Genomic DNA, 26,095 nt, shown 5'->3' on the forward strand with positions numbered 1-26,095 from the left:
GGACGCCCTCCGCGGTGAAGGAGATTTTTAAGCCACTAAAATCATCACAACTCGCAAAATTGACAGCAAACACAGACTGATATGCTCTTGTTATTTGGATAATACAACTTGTTGATGATACAACTTTTGCTGAAGTGGGCAGTTACATCGTTTGCTTCCAGAAGTCTAATGTTGATAAACTTCACTACCCAAGATGCAGTGCGTCGTTTTTAAACTTCCTTGTTACATTGTCTGCGCTCGGCTTCCTTCAACTGTCAGCTGTGTTATTACTGCTCAGAAGAACCCAGTTGATCACCGTTAGCTGTGTTATTACTGCTCAGAAGAACCGGAGCAGTGTTCCATTCGGCCAGGTCTGTGATTGTGTCTCGAACTACTTTGATTAGTTGTGAAGAAAACGCTTCGTCTTTGTGGTCTGTACTTACGCCTTCATTCAGAATGAGGTCAAACTGATGCTGCTCAACACAGCCTGCCTTCTCTGCCCCCTGCACTTTTTAAACATAATAAATGATCCACATCCACTGGTTCATTCATCATAATGTGGGTTTAATCAGGTCATTCTGCAGGTCCGGGATCTTGCATATGTCGTGAAAATCCACGGTTTTAGTTGTTTTATGTAATTGTAGTTAATGTGGTGAGATCACTGCTACAGTGTGTTTGAATACGCATCTGTATAATGAGAGCACAATTACTGAGAAATACTGGTTGTCACAAAACGTTCCATTTCGTTTGGTGCAAAGTGGAACAAGTCATGAAAATGTCTATATTTAAATATATCCTTTTACCATTTTTTGTTCAGCAAAACTTTTTCAAAAGATCTATGTATCACTATGTGTTAAAATACACCGGTATTCATCCTTGGTCACCAATTGTTTTTTGTTTTTTTTTAAATAAATTATTAAGTTATGGGTTAATAAGGCATCTCTCTGGGATGACATCAAAGGTACATGGAAGCTCGTCTTTCATCTGCTTCCTGAGTGTATTCTTATTTAAGACAAAGGCCACATCCATACGACGAGAAAAACAATCTTTTTTCTCCCCAGACTTCTCCAAAAACCTCTGTCCACACGTCACTATGAACATGGCTCAACACAGGCTTTTCAGGGCATGTAGTACACATGCCAGGCCTGTAGGGGTGCTGTGACTCACCAACAACACAGAAGGAGACAGAGCACATAGAACTTAGAACCTGCTCAGAACCCTCTATATAACTCAAGTTCTGTAAGTCTGTGGCCGACTCCTCCTGCTGCTAGTGTCAGTAGCTTCTGCAGCTCCACCTGAGCTTGTACTTCCTGATTGTTGTGGTTATTTGATGACATCACAGACTGCAGTGGGGGGAAGAGGGGGGCCCAAGGCCATATTTTTTCCACAGATAATTGTTTTTTCCAACTTTGCCGGGGTTTTAGAATTTCCCCACTCTGGGACACGTGTTTAAAAACACCTCTTTTCACACTTCTATAACCGCTTCATGTGGATGACAGGCCAGAAACAGCTCGTTTAGGTGAACTGGTTTCATGATGTGGACAGCCCCTAAATCATAATGTGAATGCAATTTGCTTTGTAAAACGTCTGGAGTTGTCAGATGGTGTTCATTTATGTGTGTGATTTTTTTTGATGTGATGTAGGACTGCAAGTTAACAAGTGAGTAAAACAATGATTAGCATGCCAACCCTGTGTCTGTGGCAGAGCTAATGTTGGTTTACAGGTTGAAAACTACTCCTAATATCATGACCAGAAGAACTCAATCACAGGTAATAGAATTAACACATCTTCATAAAAGTTTAACTGTTCTGTGCATTGCGTAATGTTTAATTAATCATCTGAAGCCCAGTAGTTGTCCTGAATTTCTTTGAAGAAGGAGTTTGGTTGTTGTGGTCCTGGCCGGAGGGAAGCTGGTTTCACGCTGTTTGGCCACGTGGTGCAGTAGGAGAAGAAGTAGAAGCTGAACCTTGGTGATTTAGGAGCAGTCTTTGTAACGTCCTGGTTGTCCCTTTGCAGATCAGAGGAGCTGGTCTCTTGATCTGTGATGACTTTGTTCTGCTTGTTGAAGGAAAAGGCAAAGTTCTGTGAGCTGTGGTTTTCCAGGTTTCATTCCTGGGGAAAACTGGAGTTGAGTCCTTCCTTGCCTGACGAGAGAGATCAGATGCTGGGTGCAGTGGCTGTAGGCCCCCCTGCTGGGTGACATCTGGCAGCAGCATGGAGGGAGTCACAACTAGGGCTGCGACTAACGATTATTTTAATAATTGATTAATCGGTCATTATTATTTTTGATTAATCGATGAATCGGTGAAACATTTTTTTCAGATTGTAGGACCAGTTCATATTGAACGAATCAAACACCAAATATGTTATGATTATTTAAAAGCACATAACGAAACCAATACAAAGATGTATACAATATAAATACATATATACACACATGTTTATAAGATGAATACAAGATAATTATTAAATAAGATGTATTGTACTTCAGGGACCACATACAGTCTAGTTTCATCCTGAGTTGACCAGACTGGTAGAATATTGCTATAATAACCTTTAAATTTAGACATTTTTTTTGTTGTGGTCACAGTGCATAGAATGCAATTGTCTATATTTTTACAAGATCAAACAGCAGTGTGGAGCGGTACGGAGCAGTGAGGTAAAGTGAGAAGGTAAATCACAGCCAAATCTTGTGTGTTTCCTCCGCAGAAGGTAGGTTAAAAAGTAGGCGGGCCGCCGGAGCACGCCCCAGTGATGTCTCCCTGCATCAGCGCATGCTCCGGCAGCTCGAGTGCCATGCCGCAACATTCATGTTGTTTCTGAGAGCAAACGCCAGTCAGCTTTGGTGACGTCTCCCCCCGTCGGAGTGCGACCAGCTAGACACCGGAGCGTGCCCAGACGATGTCTCCCGAGCATCGGAGCGCTCTCCAGTGCCTCGCCGCAATTTTAATGTTACTAAGAGACGGTCGAGTGATTAATAAATTGCGCAACACAATGAACCAATAATGAAATTCGTTGCCAACACTTTTAATAATTAAATTTGATAGATTTTATCGATTTGTTGTTGCAGCCCTAGTCACACCTATGGTTCCATTTACATGACAATGAATACGAGTGTATCCGCAACATTTTCTTCGCTGTTTGGGGGTCCCTTTACACAACACCAGTGTGCGGATCCACTGTATCCGCACACTGGTGTCGTGTAAAGGGACATTAATCATAACTTTCATCACAAGTGATGAATATAACATAATCCCAAATGCCATTTCAAAGACACTTAAACCTAGCAAAAACATCAACAAAGCATGAAACCATTTATCGTCAGATTAAAAGCACTTTCCAACATGAGCATATACATACTGGCTGGCAGAATATTAATCAACAATGCAATCATTTCGAAAATGAAAGTACAATATTATCCACTTTTTTTAACAGCGGATCAATACAGTCAGGGAGGAGACCTTGTTTTTGTTTTCAGCAAAATGAAAGGCCATTCTACATCACACAATATCATTTTTCATTCCAAACAAAAAAAAAGCATAAACTTAACTGTTACATTCAATTGCCTTTGGCATGAAATACGTAACACTTGTGAACTGTTCCAGTCAGGTTTCTGTTGTTGTGTGCTGTTTGTTTGAAGCACAAAAATGTGTGCAGCCCTTGTGCACAAGTCACATTTTAAAGGAGTAACTAGTAATCAGTAATCAGATTACTTTTTAAGGTAACTGTGGCGACACTGACCATGAATGTGTTGGGAAACTGAACAACTTCTCCGTCAATGACAACCAAGATGTTCTGGGGCCTGAAGATGTCACTAATAGTGATGAGAGCAACAGGGATGTCATAGATATCTTCATCCTCCTGTTGGGATTTATGGTTGGTTATTAGCATTAAAGATTACTGTAAATAATAGATCGCTGAAGTCATTTATGAAAAATTTAAATTATTAATGGAAGTAAACAGTCATTTACTCATTAACAACTCCTAGAGTAATTGAGTCATTACTCAAAAGTTAATAAATTATCAAAAATAATTTATTAATGAAAAATTATTAATTTGAATAAATTGATTTATCAAATAAAAATAAAATTGGGGCACCACCAGCTAAACTGGAAATATCTAATACCAAAATGTCAGTGTCATTTGTAAAAAGGGTTATTTAAGTTAGTTACTATTCTTGTGCAAAATATAACAATCTTAAATAACAAGGAAGGTGTGAGATTCAAGCACAGACTGTTTTAAACCAGTGAATTGTCAACAATAAATACACAATAATTACCAGGAATCGATCAATTCAGCCAACAGGCATTTATTCACAAAAATGCATTAATTCATAAATAATTCAGAAATTATTTATTAAACCAACACAATCAAGTAACATCATCGTCAAACACGGAGATCTAATCTACTAAACAGCAAACACTATGTACAAAGAAAGGTTGTGTGCGTGTGTGTGTGTGTGTGTGTGTGTGTGTGTGTGTGTGTGTGTGTGTGTGTGTGTGTGTGGGTCTGAGTGGGGATGTAATGACCACAGGTGTCCACCAGGTGGCAGCAGACCTTGGACGGTCGGTGTGAATGGGTGTAATGACCTCGAACGGACGCCAGAGGGAGGCAGGCGTCTGGTTCGGGGCGGTGACCGTGACGACCACGAGGGGCCGCGGAGGGAGAGCGCAATGACTCGATGCGACCACCAGGTGGGCGTAAAGAGAGACTGTGATGACTCACGCAGCCACTCAGGATGTTTGACTCGCTCTTTCTGGGGATGTGGCGGTTGCTTGGCGACCAGATAAACAAGACGGCCATCGCGCGCATGCATGGGGGGACGCTCAGAGCAAGCGGGCTCACCAGGGCCCAATCATTACTGTAGCGCCGGAGTTTAACTGGATGTTGAGACATGCGTCAAACTCTGGTGGCGATACGGAGGTATCACAATGGCACAAGCTAGCAGTTTGGATGCTAAATGTGGCTATGTGGAGAGCTTAACTCCATCAGTTAACACGCGGTGGTGGGATACGGGCAGGCGCGCACACACACGAGGGGTTAATGAAGGAGAGAGAGGGAGAAAGTTCTGGCGAGGCTCGGAGAAGACGCAGCTTCGCGTCTGGCACCCAGGATCCACAAAAAGAAAAAAAGAAAAAGGATAGTCCAAACAGTGTGTTCTGCTCGCCAGCGGGCTGAACCGTGGTCTGGTTCTTGTGACTCACTTTGTGCTCTCTTGACCCGGTGCTGCAGAGACGTCCTCTCTGCTTGGAGACCAGGTTGAGAAGTGGGGGGCAGTTGGTTGCATTTCGGACACCCGCTGTATCCGGGTCGGGTTCGACCAATGATGGGGCTTTTCCAACCTGGGGCTTGTGGCCCTCTCAGGTTGCTGTCCCCCCCCCCCCCCCCCCCCCCCCTGCTGTTTTATTGTCTCCCCATTGTTCTTGCAGCCTGCTCTCTTGGGGGAGAACTGCTTGGGAGAGAGCAGGGATCAGGGCCCTCACTCCTCATCCTCCTCATCCTCCAACAAGGGTCTCAAACTCAATTCACCTAGGGGCCTTTCCTAAAGTACTTTATCTTTCACTTCAAGAGTTTTGAGCCGTGTGGCTATCTTTATTTATTTTAAAATTGTGATTGCTCAGACGGGGAGACGGAGGATTTCCTCGCAAAAGCTCTGACGCATGCGCAGTTGGCTCGTACCGTTGGCGCGTCCTGTGCGCACAGGATGCGTGGTCACAAAATGTGGGCTGTGCAACTTTATGTTGAAATTGTAATAATTTTCAGTACTAACTGTTTGCCCTTGTAAAATTATAGACAATTTCAATGTCAATTTACACTGTGACCACAACAAAGAGAAACTTTGAAGTGTAAATTTAAAGGTTATTATAGCAATAGAATAGAATAGAATAATATTTTACTAGTCTGGTCCACTCAAGATGAAACTGGACTGGATGTTCGAGTTTGAACGAATGGTTTAAAACCTGCGAGTCACTTTAATGAACGGTGACTCACAAGTTATCATGTTCATCAACTCGTTCACTGAGTCATTCTTTCTACGGCCATCCAGCTTCAGAGGAAAACATAAATGTCACTGTTGTACTGCTGCTAGTCTAATTGTAAATATAGAAATGAGTGCTGTCAATCGATACAAAAACCAACCAATCAATTGCATAATTTCCTGTAATTAATTGCATTATTGTTTTTCTCCTGAAGAGTGAAGCTTGTAATGGATATTTATTGAGGGAAAACCACGGAATTAATGTCAACTCAACACACAGAGACTATATTTAAATTAAAAGACTATTTTTCATCTAACATAAGTCTGGATTTTGTTGAGTGCAGGTCCACCACTTTGATAACTTTAGTATTTCTAGTATCTCTTTACAAAATTGTAAAGTTGTTACATGAACTCAGTGGCAATAATATACTGTAATATCCACACACACACACACACACACACACACACACACACACACACACACACACACACACACACACACACACACACACACACACACACACACACACACACACACACACATACAGGTTGTTCAGCCCTTCTTCATGATCAGAATCAGAATAATTTTATTGTCATTGTAACAGGTGCAACGACATTTCATAGAAAGTTTGGGCGAAATGATCATGTGTCTTGTCATTATTCATCCAGGACAACCTTTACTGGAGAAATGGACCGCTTCATTTCTTCTCGGAGGCCATTAATTTCTTCTTGAATAACTTCCTTCACAATGTTTCTGAATGCCGCTGACATGCTCATGTCTAAAGTGCTCTTGCTAGTAGCTTTAGCCTTGGAGTTGCTCGCTAGTGTGGTTTTAGAGATTTTAGGAGCATTTTCGTTTCAGGTGGTTTTCCAAAAATCCCAGTATCTTGTTAAGTCTCAAAATGACGAGCCAAAATATGAACTAATAAAAGAAGCAATCAATTATAGCTGATTTATGTGTAAAAATTGGGACCTCGTGGTTTTCACGTATACCCCATGACGCGCCCCTTAGTGGACTCCACCACAGTTGTTTTAAAGGCAGAGGAGAAGACCTCAAGGGATTCATACAAAGTGTTCAAAAGCGGAATTGAGAATGTGTTCTCATAAAGTTTGGTAACTTTATTCTCAGCTCTCCTGCAATTTCTTTAAAGTAGTTGTGGCGGGGTTCTCATTCAGTCCAAATGATAATATTAATAACCACCACGATCCATATGGCAAGTCGACTGTGTATTCATTTTCCTCCAAGAATAGTGCTGGTGCTCAGTATGCACAGTGGCGAAAACAAAAACATATATTTACAGCAAGAGAAAAAAATATATTTATAGTAGGGATGCTCGATATTGGCTTTTCTACCGATATCCGATATTCCGATATTGTCCAACTCTTAATTTCCGATACCGATATCACCGATACCGATATCACCGATACCGATATATGCTGGCTTTTTACATCAAAACTGTTAGGTAACAACAACATAAAATATCTCCTACTGTGGAATTAACACATTATGCCTAATTTTATTGTGACGCCCCACTGGATGCATATGTGAATCAAACATGGCTTTCCAAATGTACACACTGAGAAAAATAAGAGAACAACAACTTAAATTATGGAAAAAAGTGCCATATTTATTTAGTGTTAGAGAGAAACCTCAACAACAAACTCAACAACACCACAGACAATATAAAAAAAAAAGGAAGAGGCATATCTTCAGTCTATTAGTTGTAAACAGTCAATGAATGAATAACTGGACATAACTTGTCAAATAATAGACTCAAACTGGGCTCAATCTCTTTTAAGAGTAACACAATAGTGTAAATATAAACAAGAAAGGCACAGAAATGCTCCCAAAATTAAAACAGCCCTCCTTTAAAGTGCAACAAAAACAAAGACTGAAGTTGACTCGTCCATATAACTGGTCTATTTCTTTCCCCATGTCCTCGTGTGTAAGAGGGAGATTGTTCTGTATGAATACACTGGTTCACTGTCAACACTGGTGCAGGGTGCAGTCAGGTACTGGTACCAGTGCTGAACACTGGTTCACCGTCAACACTGGTGCAGGGTGCAGTCAGGTACTGGTACCAGTGCTGAACACTGGTTCACTGTCAACACTGGTGCAGGGTGCAGTCAGGTACTGGTACCAGTGCTGAACACTGGTTCACCGTCAACACTGGTGCAGGGTGCAGTCAGGTACTGGTACCAGTGCTGAACACTGGTTCACCGTCAACACTGGTGCAGGGTGCAGTCAGGTACTGGTACCAGTGCTGAACACTGGTTCACCGTCAACACTGGTGCAGGGTGCAGTCAGGTACTGGCACCAGTGCTGAACACTGGTTCACCGTCAACACTGGTGCAGGGTGCAGTCAGGTACTGGTACCAGTGCTGAACACTGGTTCACCGTCAACACTGGTGCAGGGTGCAGTCAGGTACTGGTACCAGTGCTGAACACTGGTTCACCGTCAACACTGGTGCAGGGTGCAGTCAGGTACTGGTACCAGTGCTGAACAGTGGTTCACCGTCAACACTGGTGCAGGGTGCAGTCAGGTACTGGTACCAGTGCTGAACACTGGTCCACCGTCAACACTGGTGCAGGGTGCAGTCAGGTACTGGTACCAGTGCTGAACACTGGTCCACCGTCAACACTGGTGCAGGGTGCAGTCAGGTACTGGTACCAGTGCTGAACACTGGTCCACCGTCAACACTGGTGCAGGGTGCAGTCAGGTACTGGTACCAGTGCTGAACACTGGTTCACCGTCAACACTGGTGCAGGGTGCAGTCAGGTACTGGCACCAGTGCTGAACACTGGTTCACCGTCAACACTGGTGCAGGGTGCAGTCAGGTACTGGCACCAGTGCTGAACACTGGTTCACCGTCAACACTGGTGCAGGGTGCAGTCAGGTACTGGCACCAGTGCTGAACACTGGTTCACCGTCAACACTGGTGCAGGGTGCAGTCAGGTACTGGCACCAGTGCTGAACAGTGGTTCACTGTCAACACTGGTGCAGGGTGCAGTCAGGTACTGGCACCAGTGCTGAACAGTGGTTCACTGTCAACACTGGTGCAGGGTGCAGTCAGGTACTGGCACCAGTGCTGAACACTGGTTCACTGTCAACACTGGTGCAGGGTGCAGTCAGGTACTGGCACCAGTGCTGAACGCTGGTTCACCGTCAACACTGGTGCAGGGTGCAGTCAGGTACTGGTCCAGCAGGGAAGAGGGCCTGGTTGAGCCTCCAGTCCTCCACGGACATTTCATTCACCGGGCTTCTCCTTCTTAGCCACGAGTACAGCATGTTGTATTTGTTGTTGTTAAACGTCATCAAGCGCGCGCCGGTAAACGTCCCATGCTGCGTTCATGCAGACTCGGAAATTCCAATATCGGTTGTAAAAATCCGATACCGATATTTCCAAATGTTAAATTTTTAAGTCAATATCGGCCGATAATATCGGCCCGCCGATATTATCGGACATCCCTAATTTATAGTGAGAAAACAAAACCTGACTGCTTTCAGGAGTTTCTACCACTGGTACCTGCAGGGACAGACTCCCCAACACCGTGTACCACCCTGCTTTTAAAGGGTAAACCCCTCCCCCAGGGATGGGATGACTTTCCTTAACCAATCACATCAGTGAAAATAAATATTCACCTCCTTTCTTTAAAAGGATACTCAATTTTTCTACTAAAGTAAACAAAAACATTTTATACAGCAAAACAGCAAATAATTCCATTCCGAAAGAAAAATAAATAATTATTCAAAAGTGCCTCGTGATCACATGACTCCGTGCTCGTGAGCTTTATTCACCACGTTCCGGAAGTTTGCGTGGGCGGCGCCATGCGCGTTATCACACTTCCGGTTTAGCCCCGCGCTACTTGATTTACAATACCGTACTAGTCTGTTTAATTGTTTCCAATTTAAAGCACAGTCACAAGTCAGCAAGATTACATCGCTGTGGTACGACCACATGGAGGAGAAGTAGGCCAGTGTAGGCTTTGTTTATTTGTTTATTTGTACATTAAAATTCCTCCCGACCTCCTCAGTGCATGTGTGGTCTCTTCCCATGTCGTTCTCTCCATGTTTCTGTGACACACACTGAAAGACAAGTCATTAGCAGAGGCAGAAAAACAAAGTTTTACAATATAACAGACTATTGGTGCAACAGAAAGTATAATAAGAGATAAAGTAGCTGTACTTTAGTTTTTACATTCATGCTTTACTGTTCTCAGTTTTAGAATAGACTAGACTACATTATCATCATCAAATGTATGGGCCTAAGGTGATGGTAGTGAGCATTAATTAAAATCTAACCCTAACCCTGCTACTCCATTGGCCTTTTTGTATTAATCTGCTATGTCATATTGATTTTGTTGTGTCTGCTAATAGCAAATAGCTTTATGGTTATTTCTGTTCCCGCAGCAGCTAAATGTTTCCCGACATGGACATGCTGCATATCTTTACAAAGCATGTTTTGGGTAGTTTTTAGTCGCTGGGTTTGTTTAACAGATGCCTTAATTTCCGAAGCAAGACGCGGCTTAAGAATCGCTAGACCGGCTGGAAGCTAGCTAGTGTGAATGTGTGAATGTTTGCGCAGGTAAACCACAGCAGTCAGGTGTGGACCCCTGTCTGGCTATGCTAACAGTTGGGTAAGAGGGCGATGAACTAATTGAATGACTTGATGTGAAGTACGGAGGGGGAGTGAGGAAATGTGTGTGACGTTGTACGTTTGTGTGTTGCCTGCGCGCCGCAGGGTGTGTGTGAGCGTGTGCATGAGCGTGCGTGTGTGAATGTGTGCCGTTGCCCCGTTACTGACGGCGTTGCTCCGTCACAGTAGTGTTCATCATTTCTCCATGGGCATGCTGGTTTCATTTGAACTGGCTATGCTTTTGGCTGAGCAACCACATCCAGATTTGATTCAAATTTTCTGCTAAAATGTCCTGTTGTAAAATGGCAGGATGCAGGTAAAGTGATGAGCGTTGTCGATAAACAGCAGAGATAATCTCATCCCATTAATTCAGTGGATCTCAATTATTTTCTGTCATACCCCTCCTAGAGGACAAAAAAATGTTCAACCCCCCCCCCCCCCCCCCCCGAATTGTACTACCATTGAGAACCTGATAATATTTATTTATTTATCTGTATAAACCACTGTATGAGTTGCTGGCACCAGCATTCTGCATACAATCGCCTGATTATCAAAATAAATTAATAAAATGAGCTGGAGGCCCTTTTTTTATCATTCAAGCATGAATAAAGACACTAATACTGAAAGTCGCGCCTGCCTCACGCCCCCCCTGACACCCCACCACGCCCCCCCAGGGGGGCTCGCCCCACCATTTGAGAAGCACTGCATTAATTAAAAGGTCAACATTTGTTCCTCCTTGTGAAGCAGGAGAGTCCAACCCTGGTCCTGGATGTTTTAGCTCTCTTTCAGTTGCAGCACACCTGGTTGTGATGAGGTTATTGGGCTTTTTCACAACCTTAGTGATGACATCATCATCATTAGATTCAGCTATGTTGATGCAGGGAGAGAACTAGAACATGCAGGACAATGGTGTTGTAAAGCCCTGGTAATAGGGAAGCACTGATCCAGGTTGTTTGTCTTCCGATCCGATCCCGATACACACATTTGAATATCTGCCGATACCGATATTATTCCGATACCAGATCATTATTGTTGATTTTATATGAGGCAGTAATAAACTCTTCTCTACAATAAAGTATGAAATGTTGAATGTATGCATGTATTCTCTCAAAAGACAACTTGAGGTTAGTGTAAGGTCAGAAAAGGAAGCGGTACAAAATATTTTTGTTCCATTTGGACAATGTGGGGGTCTGCATGATGTCATCATCTCATCATAAAAACTACATTAAAACCCCACAATCACTTTATTAATTCCTGGAGAAATTATTTAATAATGCAGCACAAACTGCAATTTTTACAGCTCTAACGCAACACAAATGATTGAGGCTATTGTCAGGGAGTTTAGGGTGGAGGAGGACGCAGCTTGACGGAGGTGTGAATCACCTGCTACTGTAGAGGAACGAGCCGTTCTCCTCGGCTACGCCTCGTCTCATTGAGACCCACCTCCATTCAGGAAAGCCATTACACAGTTTGCAGCGAATAGAGCAGAGCAGCCAGAACAGAAACACTTGTGGACTTACTTCAGCAGAGGCACAGATGCGTCTTCATGGATCACAAACTTCTTCAGGTTGGATCAGAAATGTCCGATCTGTGAATTACGTTCATATCGGAACCCGATACCGATACTGGATCGAATTGGCCTCATCCTTAACTGGTAATGCTGTTCTCTGAAAACTGGATGTCTTTGTTAAAGAGCATTGTTGTAATGACTGGTTCGACCCCACGTCAAACACCACTCTTGGTTTCATGTAGTCAGAATCAGAATCAGCTTTATTTTCCAGGTATGTTTAACATACAAGGGATTTATTTGACTTAGTAGTAGTAGTGGTAGACAGTGCTCTCTTTGTACAAATGTAAACATTAAATAATGACAATAAACAAAAATATAAACAAGTAATTAAAGACTAATATGTACTAGAATAAATAAAATAATAGATAAGAGCGCAGTGTTGAATAGTGCAAAGGGATGATGAAATAACATGAGGTAGTTAACGTTCAGATCACGTTGATTATTTGAATTAAATGATATATGTACAGTCACAGTGACCGTTTGTTCCAGGTGAATCCTCAGCAGCCGTTCTGGCATTCAGTGACAAAGTAGTGTTCATCAGAGTGACAGCCTGGGGGAAGAAACTGTTTCTGTGGTGAGTTGTTTTGGCGGACAGTGATCTGTAGCGCCTGCCAGAGGGGAGGAGTTTGAAGAGTTTGTGTCCAGGGTGTGAGGGATCTGCAGTGATGCTACCTAAAACAAATATTTCACTTTGTAAACTGTGGCTGCTCTATAATTGGTGGACAGGACAAGACACCGAGGACAGCAGGAGACAGTGGTCCTCTCTGATGCTCTCAGATGATCCAGACTATTCATCCAGGATGGAGGACTTCAGACGGACATTCCTGCGTCTGTGTAAGGAAGAGGGTGTGGAGCCTCAGGAGAGTGTGATGTCTCAGCTCCAGGAGAGGTGGTCTGCTCAGGGGTCCCGACTGGACCTGTGTGGACAGGGTCTGTCTGCAGATACCTGCTCTGTGCTTGCCAAGGCCTTCCACGAAGACACGGTTTTCACAGAGCTGCTGCTCAGTGACTGCATGCTCACTGAGGAAGGTACGTATCACGATGAGACAGGGGCTCAAACATCAGGCCTTGGGGCCAGAATTAATTAAATTCAGGACATTTTCTGTTAAAAATAATAAATTGATGAATGCTGCAGGCATTTCAAAGATCAGAAATGTGTCATGAAACACAGCTCCCACAAACAGCACAATTTCTGTCTGTCTGTGACAAACAATAAAATCCTGGCAGAATCATTCACTCAAACCCGTCGGGCTTTGTGCCATGTGATGCAGGTGCCAGAGCTCTGCTGTCCGGACTGTTTGAGAACACAACAGTGAGAATTCTCGATCTGAAGGTAGTGCCTGCATTGTCTTTTCTCTGTTTGGCCTGTGGATGTCCTTGTTCAAGTGAAGTTTTTCTTCACAGGGGAATAACTTGAGGTCAACGGGGGCTGAGGTGCTGGGAAAGCTTTTGGCACATAACAAGACGTTGCACAGGTGGGGATGCGCTCGTCTTTTCTTCACGGCATTTACTGCTACTAGAGTGTCACCAGTTTCCCCTGATGAAACAGCCACTCTATGGAATCTTTTTTTTGCTTCACTGTTCCTTTCCTTCTACTTAGGGATGGGGCCGAATCGATCCAGTATTGGTATCGGGTTCCGATATGAACGTAATTCACGGATCGGAAATGTCTGATCCAACCTGCGGAGGTTTCCGATCCATGAAGACGCATGTGCTTCTGCTGAAATGAGTCCACGTGTTTCTGTTCTGGCTGTTCTCCTCACTGCAAACTGTGGAATGGCTTTTCTGGAGGGAGGTGGGTCTCAATGAGACGAGGAGTAATGAGTCAGGAAATCCTTTCCACAGTTTGCAGCCAGTTTAGCATGCTACGGAAGTAGCGCTATCCGACATGTCCCTGTTTAGATGGATTTTACACCAAAAAAAACCCTGCACGCATCTATGTGAATGTTTGTAGAGCTGTTGTACAGCGAGGCGGACTCTGCAGCCAGACATCACCGTTTTATAACGCCAGCTCGTCGAAGAGAACGGCTCGGCTAGTCCCAATCATTTGTGTTGCGTTAGTGCTGTAAAAATTGCAGTTTGTGCTGCGTTGCTAAAGAATTTCTCCAGGAATTATTGATTCTGAGGTTTTAAAGTTATAACAAGTTTATTATGAGATGATGACATCACCCAGACCCCCATGTTGTCCAAATGGAACAAAAATACTTTGTACCGCTTCCTTTTCTGACCTTATACTAAACTCAAGTTGTCTTTTAAGTGAATACATGCATACATTTGTATATTTCATACTTTACTGTAGAGAGGAGTTTATTACACCCTCATATAAAAACAATAATGATAACATTATTAAAGCAAACAGAGCTCTGGTATCGGAATAATACCGGTATTGGCAGATATTCAAATTTGGGGATCGGCTCGGAAGTCAAAGAACCTGGATTTGTTATGACTGAGAGCCGATGCGTGGAGTTTCTGGAACCCAAAAGCAGACCAGGAGGCAGAGCAGGTTCAATTAGCAATGTATTTCTATTGCAAGACCTGGAAGACGAGGGAATAGAGACTCTGGGATGCAGAGTGCGCAGGCGAGGAGACTGCAGCAGGGAGAGCTGCCCAGCGAGGCGGGGTGGCCGAGGACGATTGAAGCAGGGAGTCGAGGAGCTCATGAGAGGAGCTGGTGACTCAGAACAGAGACAATCTTCTGGCACTGGACCTCCTCACTGCAGGGCTTAAGAGGTGGGAGCAATCAATTAGTTAACTACCTGCAGGAGTGTCAGTGAGGAGGATCCGGTGCTGGAGCGAGGTGTGGAGCCTCATAGGATCGGTGCATCCCTACTTCTACTATTGAATCTTCCAGTCTCAATGAATACTTCCTGGTCAGATGTCACTCGATCTTCAGATATTTTTATCTTCAGTTATATCTACCTCTCCTTGGTTGATAACAGCTAACAATAAATTCAATACATGTAAGAAAGAGTTAAATAATAGGTAAACATCAAAATCATTCAATAACCTTCCAGTTTTAGAGTGTGATGGTGCAGGTGGAGCTTCATTGTGGCACCATGTTGAGTCCCCTTGACTCATAGAGAGACGGTCAGGGGTGCAAATACTAGCTAGGCCTTTCAGTTCTCCAGTTTGCATGTGTGCGCATGGGTTTCCTCCAGCTACTCTGATTTCCTCCCACAGTCTAACAACATGCACATGAGGTTTATTAGTGTCTTCACCCGTCCAGGGTTACCCTGTCCTTGCCCATCCAGGTTTACTCTGTGTCTTCACCCGTCCAGGGTTACCTGGTCTTCGTCCGTCCAGGCTTGCCCTGTCTCCTCGCCTGTCCATGTTTACTCTGTCCGGGTTTACTCTGTGTCCTCGCCCATCCAAATTTACCCTGTACTCGCCCATCCAGGTGTACCCTGTCTTCGTCCATCCAAGTTTACCACAGGCCCTCGCCCGTCCATATTTACCCTGTCCGGGTTTACTCTGTGTCCTCGCCCATCCAGGTTTACCCTGTACTCGCCCGTCCAGGTGTACCCTGTCTTCGTCCATCCAAGTTTACCCTGCGTCCTTGCCTGTCCGTGTTTACCCTGTGTCCTCGCCCATCCAAGTTTACCCTGTGTCCTCATCCATCCAAGTTTACGCTGTCCTTGCCCATTCTGTTTTGCCCTGTGTCCTCGTCCATAGTCAGCTGGGATTGTCTCTAGTGCTGTGCAGCCCTGAACAGGATGAAGCAATACAGAAGATGGATGGATTGTGCAGATGGGCCAGTAAAACATTAAATATATCATAGGAACCCTTTTGCAACCAAGTCAGATTATTTTCCTTTGATTCAGTACCAGATATATCATAAACATTTATATTTAATGCAATAACAAAATCCTAAACTATTCTAAAATGATACTTGGTCTCTCGTCTCCCAGCTCTGTAATATCCAGTGAATAAAATGAAAAACTATCAAAGAAAAATGACACTAGGTTTCTTTCAGAGATCTTAGTATTATTTTAAAGCGATGCTGACGGTCATCTTTTTTGTAGTTATAAAACTCAAAATCGCATCCTTAGAAATAGTGTTTATGTGTTTTTCTGCTTTGCTGTGTTGTTTTTGGTGTGGAGCTATTACATTCGATTTCCCTAAAAATATTTTCTTATCTAAATTTTTATGGCAGCAAAAAAGTTAGATTTTTGCAATTGTGCCTGTGAGGGGACACTTTGCAGGACCTTGTTTAGAATAATGTCTTTGTGCTCTTGTCTCATCAGCTTTCATGAGCCAAAGTTATCTCAGTTTCTCAAGTTTTTAGACACAAAGTTAAACTTTAACTTTAACTTATTTCACTGCATAGTTGTCATGTCATTGGAACCGCATCCCTGTAGATTTTGCAGTGCCAGAAGAGCAAATACGAAGGCAGCATGGAGGGACAGTCTAAGCAAAACTATGTAGACATTGTTCATTTGAGAGGATGCCCACTGAGCAAAAAGTGGTCCAAAACATGTGTAAAAGACGTCTCTCGCAGGAGACGTCCTCAGAAGGGCCAGAAAGAACGTTTTTTTATACGTCTTTCTTGGATGTTGTCTGGATGTCTTTTCTGGAGATCATATGGATGTCAATATTTTACATTCAGAAGATGTCCTCAGATGAGCCAATGTAAAAGTTTTTTTTTATATGTCGATCTTTGACATTGTATTCATGTCTTGTCTGAACATCACATCACACCTCAATGAAAATACATTTCAAAAGAAAAAGGACAGTTCATCACTCTTACAAAGGACACATACAGACTTCAGCATAACCAATTGCATGCATTGTTTTGAAATATGGGAGGAAAGCAGGGAACCCTGAGGAAACACATGCACACAAAAGTAATTTACACAGTCCAGCTGGATTTGAACCCAAGATCTTCTGTCAATAAAGCAAGAGCACTATACATTTTTTAAGTCTCCATGGAGACTTAAAAAGTTTAATGCCTTGTGACTAAAACAATAAATGGTCATAACTCCGACATTAAACTTCACATGCTGTCTCCTCCTGTCTGTCATGATCTACTTCCTCAATATTTTAATGACAAATCAATAACTCTTTCAACCGATTCTGGGTTTCTCAGATGTTAACATTTTTAATAATGTCCATCATTTTTCCGTCATTTGTCAACAAGTTCTGGATGTCGTATAGATGTCCAGATTACAGCCTGGTTAAAACATTTATTTTCAACCAGTTGTGATGGCCTAGATGGACGGATGTGTTTTTGCTCAGTGGGCTGTAAACACAATAAAACTTATCAAAGACACTTTTGTTTTTTATCAAGTTCAGTTTGTAAATGTGACCAAGGCTACACAATAATGCAATAATGTCATCTAGTATTACGATTGTGATACAACTTGTGATAAATATACAAACTTTTAAGTAAATGATGGTGATGCTTTTGTATACTGGAATCAGTACTTCCAAATAACAGCATTCTTTCTCTTCTGGGATTTTAAAGCCGATGCCACAGTTTTCACAAATGCACAATGTATGGAGACTTTGTTTATCGCAGTTCACTCGCAATTTATGTATCGCATATGTATGTTGTGAATGTTAATATCACTACTATCTTGCAACTAGGGTTGCAAAATTCTGGGAATTTTCAAAGTTGGAAACTTTCCATGGGAATTTACGGGAATTAACGGGAATTTGTGGGAACAGGGAAAACAGGACAGCTGTTGCTCCAATGCATGGTTTTGAATAATACTACAACCACTGTCAGCAGCCCAGGACAGGACAGCTGTGGCTACAACGCAGTTTACCTCCACCTGTGTGACTGCTGTGAATGAATAATGTTTTCTGTTTGTGCTTTCAGTCACCTTGAAAAAAGCGTTTAGTTAGCAGCTTGATTTACTGCAGGAGGAATCCTTATTAATGTTGAGTTTTTAAAATATATATTTAAGTTACTTTACAAGCCATTTACTTCCTCTGGTCCCCTGAAATTAATTACGACCGATCTATTTATAGGCAATATGAATTATGAGTTCAAATTCAGTGTGTTGTGTTAAACTATGTGATCACCTGTCCTGCAGGCCTCAACACAGCAACCTGCGCTTGGTTGTAGTCTAATTTAGTGAATTTTCAAACTTATTGACAGTACATTTGTTCTAAAGTCATTTTATTTAGGTGGCCACGTGCATCGGCAGCTCAGTGACAGTTCAGTTAAATTATACATACTTATTTAATTTGGAATATTTCCCAAATCCCCCAGCTTAACTTCCCATGGAAAGTTTCCAGAATGTTTCCGGAAATGTTCCGCCCCTTCGCAACCCTACTCGCAACCATACGTTTCCCAAACATTTGAGAAGAATGCTGGTGTATTATGTTTGCAGACTGGTGTTGGAGTGGAATACTCTGGGAGTGTGGGACAAAGCCTTCTCTTGTCTCTGTGATGGTTTGGCTTCAAACAGCTCCCTCACACATCTGGACCTGCGCAACAATCAGATCAACCACCAGGGGGCAGCTGAACTTGCTCTGGCTCTCAAGCGCAACAGCACACTGGAAGTTTTAGGTGATGATCTATCCTGAGTTCACAGAGTGGGAAAGTTTCATCATGATTCAAACTGCAGAATAACGCTCGTGGTATGGTTTGTTGTGCTGTGTGAATTAGGGGCAAGAAAAAGAGCAAGCTATTTTGGAGAAAAAAAATCTGAAGGCACATAGATGTTAACATCATATAGATCAGTGTCTATTCACCACAAATGACATCACTTAGGTACATACCAGTACTGGACTATATATCACATGTTGACTGAGGAGGTATCCCACAATGGAGGTTCAACAAACTCTCAGTCATCTCAATTTTTTTCTGGGAGCTTCAGGTAGGAAGAGCCATAGAAACACAGGGTTTCCACAAAACCTACCAGTGAGCAGGTTCTGTTCACAGAGTTTGTTTCCACTAGTATGTTAAATGTTTACCTCATTTCAGTCTTGACATACTCTGGATTTTCACATAACCTTTTTTCTGGATTATACCCTGATATAGTAGAAGCAGGACAGGACTGGTCACCTCTGCTCAGAGACCCTCTGAAGCAAAAGTGGCTCAACATAACATAATGTGGACATAACATTCATTTCAGATCAGTGTTTTTGTTTTCCATGATGGTGATGCTCATGTATGATCTTCATCCAAAAGACATATATTCACTGTATTTTGATCTTTAAATAAGAACATTGGGACTGTTTGACTGTTTTCAGATTTAAGGTGGAACAACATCAGTCTGCTGGGCGGTCGGTGCCTGTTGGAGGCGCTTCAGCAAAACAAAAGCATTGTGCAGCTGGAGATGGCAGGAAACAACATTCCCAGTGAAACACTCAAAGCTCTTGGTACAACAAACAGCACAAACACTCTATACACTCATTGTGCACTCAAACTAGCAACACAGCTTTCAATGTAGTCACACTCATCTTCATGTCTACTTAAAAGAAACAGACTAAAAACTATAATATCTCTGGTTTGCTCCTGACTGGCCTTTTCAGAGCTGAGCACCAGACACAACTCGGACCGACAGTTCAATCTGAAGGAGAACCGCAGCAGGACCCAGGTCCTCAGCAAGGAGATCCAGAGCCTGAAGGAGTTGAAAGGCCGTCAGGTAGCTCTCACACTGCTCACACTTCTACGGCGAAAAGTTCACTTTGGTTCTCCTACGTTTGACTTTCATACTCAAATGTGAATAGAAAAGTTGTTGAATGCTTTACAGACAGATCTGTTTTCAAAACTGTATTTGTTGTGTTGTTTACATTGAATATGACTCTGTGAGAGTCGATCTGTTTACAGCAGCTGCTGTTGCCGATCAATAGTTAAATGATAGTTGTGAAAGACCGACTGTTGTGTGTTGCGGTAAGGACTACTGTAATTGCAGAACAAGTATTAATTTATAGCAGGCAATAGGAGACACAGCAGGCACATGCTGGTAGGTATCAGCGCGAGGAATAGCTTCTTATTTTAGAATTACATTTTTGGTATCATTTCTTTGCATCATGTTGAATCGTATGGTATCACAACAAATCGCATTGTGTAGAAGTGAATCGCCATTAAATCAATATCGAATCGTATCGAATTGTACCGAATCATGAACAGGAGTGTATCGGATCGTATGGCCAGGGGATTCAGTGAATCGCTAATATATCGTATCGCTGGTAATGTACCGAGATTCATATTGAATTGTTGTCAGTGATAGAGATTAATATGCCTATTCGATTTGTATTAATTGATGTTTTTGTTATTTTGCTAATCTTAGAGAGAAACTGTTTCATGCAAAGCTAAAAAGGTGTTATAAAGAGTCTTTAAATTTAAATATACTTTGGGTGTTGAGTTGACATTAATTCTCTTTATAAATATCCATTACAAGCTTCAGTCTTCAGTGGAAAAACAGTGTGATTAATCACAATTAATTACAGAAAATTGTGCAATTAAATTCGTATTTTTTTGTAATTAATTGACAGCACTAATTATATTTATTATAATTTTTTATTTTTTATTTCATTCATTTAAAACAATGCAACAACAGCATTTCATATGAATGAAAAGGAGCAGAAAGAAGTAAAATTTCATAATGAGTGTATGAGGATGTAATTTTCAGTTAAAAAAAATAATGGGCCAAAAATAGGGCTTTTCCACCAGAAAGAAGCAGGAGCCAGTTCAGGGCCGGTGCCAGGGCCAGTTCTTAAATGAGCACCGCCAAGGAACTGGTTCTTTTTCCACCATTAACGGAGCCAAGTGAGAGCCACATCAGTACGTCACTCCAGAACGTGATACGTCACCGATCTGACTGATCAGCACTGACAGCGCTCATACAGAAGAATGAGGAGACGGACTGTATTCATCTGTTTGGTCCGGGTCACTCCATCTTGTCTGGCCTGAACCTCGCATGCAGACCAAAGAGCCAGAATACATCGAGTCTCCTCGTTGCTCGATTGGTGTCCTTCTTGCTCTTGTCCGGAGCCCCGGAGTGGCCACACAGAGAAAAATAATAAAAATGTGTGAATGAGCTCGGAGCTTATTTTTCAACATTTAGGCATTACATTGTGAATTTCTGCTCCTTTCACTTTATTTCTGGATTGTCTGAATCAAAACCTTCAGCATCAGGAGGAATGGAGGTGTAGAATGATAGAACGCAGCTGTACAGCCGTTTAGAATGGAAACCTCCGTAAACACACGCTGATCAAAGTTCTCTTTCACATGAAGCCATTAAAAGTAGCATGTAGCTTTCTTTTTAGTTGCTGATGAACCAAATGTATGGCTTCATTATAAAGAAGTTCTGTGGGTTAGAAAATAATAATGGGGCGTGTCATAGTGGAGCGCCCCCTGCAGTCTCATGCAGACCTCAGCCTGTGGTCATAACATGAAACAAGACCTGGAAGTGTAGTTTACAATGATGTTGCCATGAAAAGCCTGAAAAAAACAACAATGGGAAATTGCTTCTAAATTATATATCTGACGCAGCTGACGGGGCAGAGCAGGAGCACAGCAGTTCAGTTTGAGCCACGGCTCTGCCATCACGGATTAAATTATCTTGTTCCCTTTCATTATTGACTTGCAGGAGCGACTTATTATCTTCTTCCCATGTGTTACTATTTGTTTTTCTCTATAACCACTCCGGGGCTGTGTGTGTGTGTGTGTGTGTGTGTGTGTGTGTGTGTGTGTGTGTGTGTGTGTGTGTGTGTGTGTGTGTGTGTGTGTGTGTGTGTGTGTGTGTGTGTGTGTGTGTGTGTGTGTGTGTGTGTGTGTGTGTGTGTGTGCGTGTGTGTGTGTGTGGAGAGAGAGAGGTAAAGGGAGTGTTCGTGTGAGACGTGTGATTGAACTATAAAACAAGATGGCGGGTCACAAGAAACGACATTCCAAATGGAGGTTTTAAGAGAACAGGAAGTCTGTCCTGGGTCTCCACCATGTGCTGGAGAACAATGGAACATGGAAGCTAGTCTTTAGCATCTGCTTCCTGTGTGTCTCTGCTAAAGGACCATTTCTAGAATGACTTGATGTGAATGCGACTTGCTTTGTAAAACGTCAGGAGTCGTCATATGGTGTTCAGTTACTGTGTGATGTTGTCTTTGATGTGATATGTGTAGGATTGTGAGTTAACAAGTTAGTAAAGCAAAGATTAGCATGCAGACCCTGTGTCTGTGGCAGAGCTAACGTTGGTTTACAGGTTGATAACTGCTCCTAATATCATTATCTATAGAACTCAATCACTGTAACAGAATCAACACATCTTCATAAAGTTAAACAGTTCTATCATAGCATCAGGTTTAACTAATCTCAGGTAAAGCCCAGTTATTGTTATCGCTTCCTTGGTGTCTTTGAAGAAGGAGTTCAGTTGTTGTCCTGCTGGAGGGAAGCTGGTGTCTTCTCCTGTAGTTAGCACCTCCTGCTAACTGTGGTTGCTGGTTCTGCAGGCTGAGGAGAAGAAGATGAAGTTGATGTTTCAGGAGTCCTTCTTTGCAGCTCCTGGTTGTTCCTTTTGTCCAGACTGAGGAGCTGGTCGCTCAGGTCTGTGATGGTTTTCCTGCTGGTTGAGGAAAACACAAAGAAGTTCTGTGAGACGTCGTTTCCCTGGTCCGTCCTGGAGGAACCGGTTGGTTTCCCTGGTTGATGGGAGATCAGACTCTGGGTGCTGATCTCTGGACCAGGGGAAGGTTTGACCCTCGTGGTCCGGTCAGGAGAGAAGTGGAGGAGTGAAGGCCTCTGGTGTTAGCTGTTAGCAGGCTGGGCTACAGCTAAGCTCCTGGTAGTTTGAGTATAAACCTTTAGCAACTTGTCATAATTGAGGACCAATACAAGTTCTTTTTAAATGCCATGAAGCCTAATTCATATTCCATATGCAAAATTATACATGATGGATATATATATATATATATATATGTGTGTGTGTGTGTATGTATATATATTTTATTTTATTTTATTATTTTTTTGCTATCAACCAAGTACGCACAGGTTTGTGTCGACGCTACGCACCTCCAACAGCCTTACAGTCTACAATACGCATCGGGCAGTGTGTAGTTTCTATCTGTCCACTGCTCTCAGTGTACTGCAGACCAAAGGACTGAGCTTGCTGTGTGCTGCCACACACTCCAGCTTGCTGTTAATGAGTGTATCAGTTTTGTCTCATAAAGAACGATGTGTAATTTTGCAGTCTGTGTTCAGGGATGACCGGGGTCAGCACTTTTGGAACCTCTGCGCTACTTTTGGTGTCCTTCAGTGCAGGAAGCAGGTGGATCTTTCTCAAAACAATTTCAGCCTTTAAGCCACTGTCTGACTTCAGAGTTAGACAGACTCCTGGACAATCATGCAAAGGTTGGACTGTGACTTTGTCTCTTGTTGCAAGAATGTAATTAAATTGTCTTAAAGTTCTCAAATTGCTCTCAGTCTGATTCCTGTGAATTCTGTCTCCTTGAGGATTTTTATGAGGCAATCCTCCTGACAGTGAGCCTGAAACTCTTTAATATGTAGCATGTAGCACGGCTCGGATCCTCCTGATCCACTGAGAAGTTTAACCAATGAGCAGCATCGGGCTAGCTGCTGGTCCAAATCTCACTGGTGATTAAGTTGATGGTGTTGTTTAACCTATCTTTTTCATCCTCTTGATTTATTGACAGAACATAATAAACAGTCGGTCTCACTTTTGTCATTGTCATTCATTTTAAAGAGTCTCCAAACTGTAGGCATGGCTAGTGCTTTCTTGCACAACCAAAAGACAATGTTGCTGATGGATGACATTGTGTAATACTCGCTGGGTTGTATCAGGAATCTTTTTCCGAGTACAAGTACGAGTGTGAGTATGGGTAGCCTCGAGTAAGACACTGAAACCCAAACTGCTCCTGGTGGGTGCGCTATATAAGTGAAAGCCATTTATTTTATACAGTATGGGACCTGATTACTGGTTTCAGTTCATCCCTACATTTCACGTCACCAACTCACATTGGAAGAATTTTAGCTCCCTTAGAGCTTTCTAAATCTTTTTTTAATTGTGATTTATCAGTTTCTTCAACTGTTGCAGCGAGCCAGCTGTTTTCGTCAATTAAATATTTGTCAAACATTCAGGTAACGTAGCATCAGTCTGTTCGTGTCGAATAAATGTCTTTTCTCTTCATTTGGATTTATTCAGGGTTAATTGGCCAAAGGGTGCTGCTGTAAATTCAAAATGCAGCAGCCAGGAGCACATTTCAGTGGACAAATTAATTTATTGATCTATTTTAAGATAAGCATAGTTGTTGTAGAGACACATGTCTGATGTGATTATTCTGTATGTCTTTTCAGTACCTGAGTCTGATGGAGACCATAGACCGGCAGAGAGAAGAGATGGGATGCTCCAGTAGGTGAGTGAAGGTCTCCTTCATAAACCACAACCTTATAAGCATCAAATACCCTGCAAACTTTTAAAATACATGACTTATTTGTTGTTGAATCAGGTCGACCTCCACTCAGATTGTTCAACTCCAGGAGGCTCTGAATGAGAGGAAATCTGCTATCAACTCTCTGACAGCCAAGTAAACACAGTCGTCCTCAATCACACTCATTCATACCATTCACACCTTCTTCATCCACAGAAGAGGTCGACAGTTCATTCATCTATGTGCACATTAATAACACAGCAAGTATGATTCCAGAATTTATATTTACATACAATGAAAACAAATAAACACAGATTGTAACTTCTATGTTACAATCTGTATATAACTACCTATATACAGCTTGGTGTGTGTGTGTGTGTGTGTGTGTGTGTGTGTGTGTGTGTGTGTGTGTGTGTGTGTGTGTGTGTGTGTGTGTGTGTGTGTGTGTGTGTGTGTGTGTGTGTGTGTGTGTGTGTGTGTGTGTGGAGAGAGAGGTGGAGGGAGTGTTTGTGTGAGACGTGTGATGGAACTAAAGGAGAGGAGAGGTAGATCCACCACAGGCTAACAGACACATTTAATTAGGGATGCACTGATACCAGTTGTAGAGATTTCTAACCTCGTAAGGATCACTAGGTATCATTTAGTTGGTGCGGTCCCTCCTCATGCGGGGAACCATTTATGTTGTGTTTGGCTATCAATAATGATAATAATTATTGAAGAGAGTTATTAAATATGTTATTGAAAATGTAATCTGATTACCTTGCAGCACCACCTGTTTAACAGGAAATGATAGCCAATTCAGTTATATCAGTCTAAACAGTTAATCGGTAATTTGAATTGATAGTTAAATTATTTACAATTACCAGAATTAACAGTCAAGGTTGAAGGATTTTGGAGTTCTTGACACAGAAGAGGTCGACATTTCATTCTCCTTTGTGCTCATTAATAAAACAGCAAGTATGATTCCAAAAATTATATTTATTAACAATGAAAACAAATAAAACACAGATTCTAACTACCTATATACAGCTGGGTGTGTGTGTGTGTGTGTGTGTGTGTGTGTGTGTGTGTGTGTGTGTGTGTGTGTGTGTGTGTGTGTGTGTGTGTGTGTGTGTGTGTGTGTGTGTGTGTGTGTGTGGAGAGAAAGAGAGAGAGGGAGAGAGTGAGAGGTGGAGGGAGTTTGAGTGTGAGACGTGTCAATAGAACTCAATTACTGTAACAGAATCAACACATCTTCATAGAGTTAAACAGTTCTATGCATAGCATCATGTTTAACTAATCTTAGTTGTTGTTAGCACTTCCTTGGTGTCTTTGAAGAATGAGTTCAGTTGTTGTCCTGCTGGAGGGAAGCTGGTGTCTTCTCCTGTAGTTAGCACCTCCTGCTAACTGTGGTTGCTGGTTCTGCAGGCTGAGGAGAAGAAGATGAAGTTGATGTTTCAGGAGTCCTTCTTTGCAGCTCCTGGTTGTTCCTTTTGTCCAGACTGAGGAGCTGGTCGCTCAGGTCTGTGATGGTTTTCCTGCTGGGTGAGGAAAACACAAAGAAGTTCTGTGAGGCGTCCTTTCCCTGGTCCGTCCTGGAGGAACTGGTTGGTTTT

At 42.4% G+C, this 26,095-nt stretch overlaps 1 protein-coding gene across 1 annotated transcript in view; it reads left to right on the top strand.

The window, feature by feature from the left end:
- Positions 1-265: 265 nt before the first annotated feature.
- Positions 266-26,095, top strand: part of lrrc45 (leucine rich repeat containing 45) — a 50,962-nt gene continuing 25,132 nt past the window's right edge. Inside the window, exons 1-9 of the mRNA XM_080516897.1 lie at positions 266-350; positions 12,891-13,193; positions 13,436-13,497; positions 13,569-13,639; positions 18,503-18,681; positions 19,368-19,496; positions 19,650-19,762; positions 24,427-24,485; positions 24,579-24,656. Coding sequence (XP_080373023.1) covers positions 12,932-13,193; positions 13,436-13,497; positions 13,569-13,639; positions 18,503-18,681; positions 19,368-19,496; positions 19,650-19,762; positions 24,427-24,485; positions 24,579-24,656 — 953 coding nt within the window. The 5' untranslated portion in view covers positions 266-350; positions 12,891-12,931. The remainder of the gene's footprint in view (positions 351-12,890; positions 13,194-13,435; positions 13,498-13,568; positions 13,640-18,502; positions 18,682-19,367; positions 19,497-19,649; positions 19,763-24,426; positions 24,486-24,578; positions 24,657-26,095) is intronic.

The sequence above is a fragment of the Blennius ocellaris genome (genome assembly GCF_963422515.1).
Source record: "Blennius ocellaris genome assembly, chromosome: 21".
Lineage (NCBI taxonomy): Eukaryota > Metazoa > Chordata > Actinopteri > Blenniiformes > Blenniidae > Blennius > Blennius ocellaris.